The sequence below is a fragment of the Fukomys damarensis genome, unplaced genomic scaffold (genome assembly GCF_012274545.1).
Source record: "Fukomys damarensis isolate Sample0158 unplaced genomic scaffold, DMR_v1.0_HiC HiC_scaffold_42564, whole genome shotgun sequence".
Lineage (NCBI taxonomy): Eukaryota > Metazoa > Chordata > Mammalia > Rodentia > Bathyergidae > Fukomys > Fukomys damarensis.
The window spans coordinates 640-4,201 of NW_022943476.1; the positions used below are offsets into that span (position 1 = coordinate 640).

Consider the following 3,562-nt stretch of genomic DNA (forward strand, 5'->3'; position numbering starts at 1 on the left):
CTTTGAAAGGAATAGGAAAACTGCTTTGAGTTTAGCATCACTAAAGTAGATAATATATAGTATTCTTAAAGTTATTCACATGCAAGAGAAATCAAGATTTTGCTGTAGCAAAGGACATTGGACAGAAACTTTAGTATACTTGTCAGAAATTTCTTTCAAGTTAAACAATTGACAACTTACTTTTAACCAGTGATGCTTATAAATGTTTAAAAAGAATGTGTGACTGACAAAGAAGGTAATGCTGCTTCACTAATCAAAGTAAGAAAAATGCAGAAAAAAGGAAATTAATCACCCATCAACGTATCACACAGATACAAGCATTGTTAATTTTGGGGGCCTTTATTTTCAATGCTTTTTAGTTTTCTCACTCCTGAAGTTGTGTTTCTATCTGTTTGTACAATTCTCCGTCTTGTACAATTTTTTGTCTTGCTTCTTCATGACTGTTATGAGTGTGTTTAGGCCATGTCATTCTGTGTCAGAGCTTAATTATAAACGATCCAGGGTATTGGCCATAATTTACTTCACCATCGCCTTCATAGAAAAAATAGGTTTCCTTACTTCTGAGTTACAGGTGATGCTGGGCTGTCTTTATGCATGTAGATGCCTCACTGTCTGAGTTGTTTCCATAGTACACCTTCCTAGAAGTGCTGTTTCTAGATTAGTGGGTACCAATATTTTTAGGTTCTTGATGTATTAACACCCACACTGAAGGTATCTTTATGATCTCCAACTAGAATTTAACCCAGTGCCCTGGCCACCCCGTGACTGTTTGATGAATGGACAAAGGAGTGAAACGTGAGCTCACGCTTCCTATTTCTCCATCCGGGGATTCTGTGATTCAGATCATTGTACGGGGGAGGGAGCAGGGAAACCGTGCCACTGTCCATAGTGACACCATCCATGTGGTTAGGTAGGCCTCTACAGGCAGAGTTTCAGTTCTGTGAGAGAAATGGGAATGGAAAAGTCGATTCCAGATCAGTTCTTAGGAGAAGTGCCCAGCTAAGAATAGGCCTGAGCCAACCCATTCCCCACGTTCCTCTCAGAAGGGAAACCGTTTCCCCAAAAGCAGCCAGAGCAGGTCATGAGTTGAGAGCTGAGACCCATAGCTCAGAGATGCTATTCTTGGATATCCTGAGCCCCTGTGGTTACCAAACACTCTGAGTTGTGCAACTCTCAGATGATAGCATTACCATGCTTAAAATTTTCCCTTGTCACCCCCAGATTCCATTTCCCCTTTGCCTGGGGCTGCCTATAAAGAGGAGAGAAGATGGCTTCAGACACCAGCAGCGCACAGGCAGGAGCGAGTACCCAGGCCTTTCTCTGCTCTGCTCACCCTTGAGCCCGTAATCCACTGACAGTCTGCAGCATGAAGATCTCCATGTCGGCCCTCGCTGTGCTCCTCTGCACCATCGCTCTCTGCTTCGAGGTTTTCTCGGCACCAGGTGAGTTTGTGTGGTTTTTGCAGGTGTCCCCACTCCCTGGCCTGGGGAGACCACATCAGTCTTTTCTGGTGGCCTCAGAATGTCCAAGGGAAAAAAGAATATCTGAAGGACTACCTAACATCACCATCTGACTCTTTCCTCCCTGTCCTAGTCTCCATCTCTGTGAGTCAGGGTGCCAGTGGTAGAGGGCATTTACAGTCCCTCTTACAGATGGAAAAGCAAGGCCCTAAACAAATGAATCTGCAGGGGGCAGAATCAAACACTGTTTACTTCCTAGTGGGGTCACCCTCTCGCTAGCTGGGGTTCTGTCCCTTGCTTGTCTCCAGAGAGATGACTCAGACTTCTTTTGTACTGGGGCATGACTTCTAAAACCAGCTAAAATCCCCAGAAGAGAGAAGAGGCAAGAGAACAATCTGTCTAATCATACAGAGGGAGACAGAACCTACAGGGAAGAGTTAAACTAGAGGTAGTTTTTGCCATTTCTGGGCAAAAATGCCCCAATGCCTGCCAGTGACCTGGTCTTTCAACCTCCACCTGGAGCCAGGTCACCTTCCTCATCCCGTGAAGGAGCAGCTTTTGTCTGGCCCTTCATCCTGTTGACATGGCTCACTCTGTCCCTTCCTCTACAGTTGGTGCGGACACGCCGACAGCCTGCTGCTTCACCTATGTCGCCAAGAAGATTCCTCGCCCATACGTCGCTGACTATTTCGAGACCAACAGCCAGTGCTCCCAGCCAGGTGTCATGTAAGTGCCAGTCCTCCTGCCCACTGCTGGCGACAGCCCGTTAGGGCACAGACAGGCTCCAGATGCCATCCTAGAGCAGTCTCCATGCACCGTGTCAAAAACATAGGCCCTCGGTGTCCAAGGAGTGACCTGACTCGGTGGCAGGTGATAGTACAGAAGGAGGAGGGCCGCCCCAGCCTCGAGGGAGGGGACGGGAGGAAGGGGACAGGACACTCTGCAGGGCCCCTTGAGAGTGGCTGTCCAGACGGAGCATCCACAGACTATTTGGGACACGGGCTGGGATGACAGGGCCATCGTGGGCCCAGGAGCCCCCTGCAGGAGCCCTCAGTGTTTGATCCTTTCTCTCTCTCCCACAGCTTCATAACCAAGAAAGGCCGGCAGATCTGTGCTGACCCTAGCGAGGCCTGGGTCCAGGAATATATCAATGATCTGGAGCTGAATGCCTGAGTGACCCGGAAGCAGTCGGGAATCCACGGAGCCATGTGGACCCCGTGGGGAGCAAGGGCCGATACCTTGGAAACATCCCTGTAACTCCAGCTACCTCTCCTATGGAATTTTTAATTTAAATCTTATTTATGGTATTTAATTTTTATATTTAATTATTATTTTTATACTGCGTTAGTGACCATTTCTGTGAAAGATCTCAGAACACTTCTTCACCACCCTTCTCCTCCCCCTTTCTCACCCTGTGTTTGGTGACAGTTGAGTGGCTGTCATCAGTCAGTTTTGGGCAGCACGATACCAAAGGCGTCAAACCAACTAATATGTAGTGGATGCTTTTATTCTGTGCTGTATCCAGACTGGTGAAATAATAAAGGTGGTTTTTAAAGAAGCAAACTGGCTTTGGGTCTGAGTTTGTTTTGTGGCCCATCAGAGTCCTGGAATTTGGAGGAGAACAAAAGAGGAGACCCAGTTACTCCACTTTGCCCTGGAGTCACAGTTCTAGCCCATTTGATGGAGGAATATTACAAGTCACCTCATAATATACCTGTGCAGGGAGAACTCACCACTTTCGTGGATGAACTCACCACTGAAGCAGAACACCCTGCACTCCAGCTCCTTTCCCAGGCTACTCAAGGCTGTGTGCTCTTACATGCGTCCTCTCAAGGTCCAGAAGCCAGGAGCAAAATGTAAAGTTTCATGGTCCCCAGAGTTCCCTAAATACAAATGTTTCATGGGGAAAACACAGTAACTAAAATGGAGATCACATGGGGGCAGAGGAGGAGGGGAATTGCATTGTCCACAGCTCCCCAGGCATTTCAGGGCTGAGACCTGCTTGGGATCAGCCTCACAGGAGTTCCCAGCTCTCCTCCCTGGGAAAGTGTCTTGTGTGGAGACATCTGAGAGGCCACAGGGGAGGAGCTGTTTGTGGATGG

General features: G+C 47.9%; 1 protein-coding gene across 1 annotated transcript; it reads left to right on the plus strand.

Annotated features, from left to right (window-relative positions):
- The first annotated feature begins 1,254 nt into the window (after positions 1-1,254).
- Positions 1,255-3,014, plus strand: LOC104867412 (C-C motif chemokine 3). Its single transcript, XM_010631782.2, has 3 exons — positions 1,255-1,442; positions 2,072-2,186; positions 2,543-3,014. Exons 1-3 carry the CDS (start codon positions 1,367-1,369, stop codon positions 2,631-2,633), a joined length of 282 nt encoding a protein of 93 aa, XP_010630084.1. The 5' UTR covers positions 1,255-1,366; the 3' UTR covers positions 2,634-3,014.
- The last annotated feature ends 548 nt before the right edge of the window (positions 3,015-3,562 follow it).

What these genes read in the sequence shown, in the direction of transcription:
- LOC104867412 (XM_010631782.2), top strand. Translation starts at nt 1,367, where the DNA reads ATGAAGATCTCCATGTCGGCCCTCGCTGTGCTCCTCTGCACCATCGCT. An exon ending in CGAGGTTTTCTCGGCACCAG is followed by an intron (nt 1,443 to 2,071) that starts GTGAGTTTGTGT and finishes CTTCCTCTACAG; the next exon opens with TTGGTGCGGACACGCCGACA. An exon ending in TGCTCCCAGCCAGGTGTCAT is followed by an intron (nt 2,187 to 2,542) that starts GTAAGTGCCAGT and finishes TCTCTCCCACAG; the next exon opens with CTTCATAACCAAGAAAGGCC.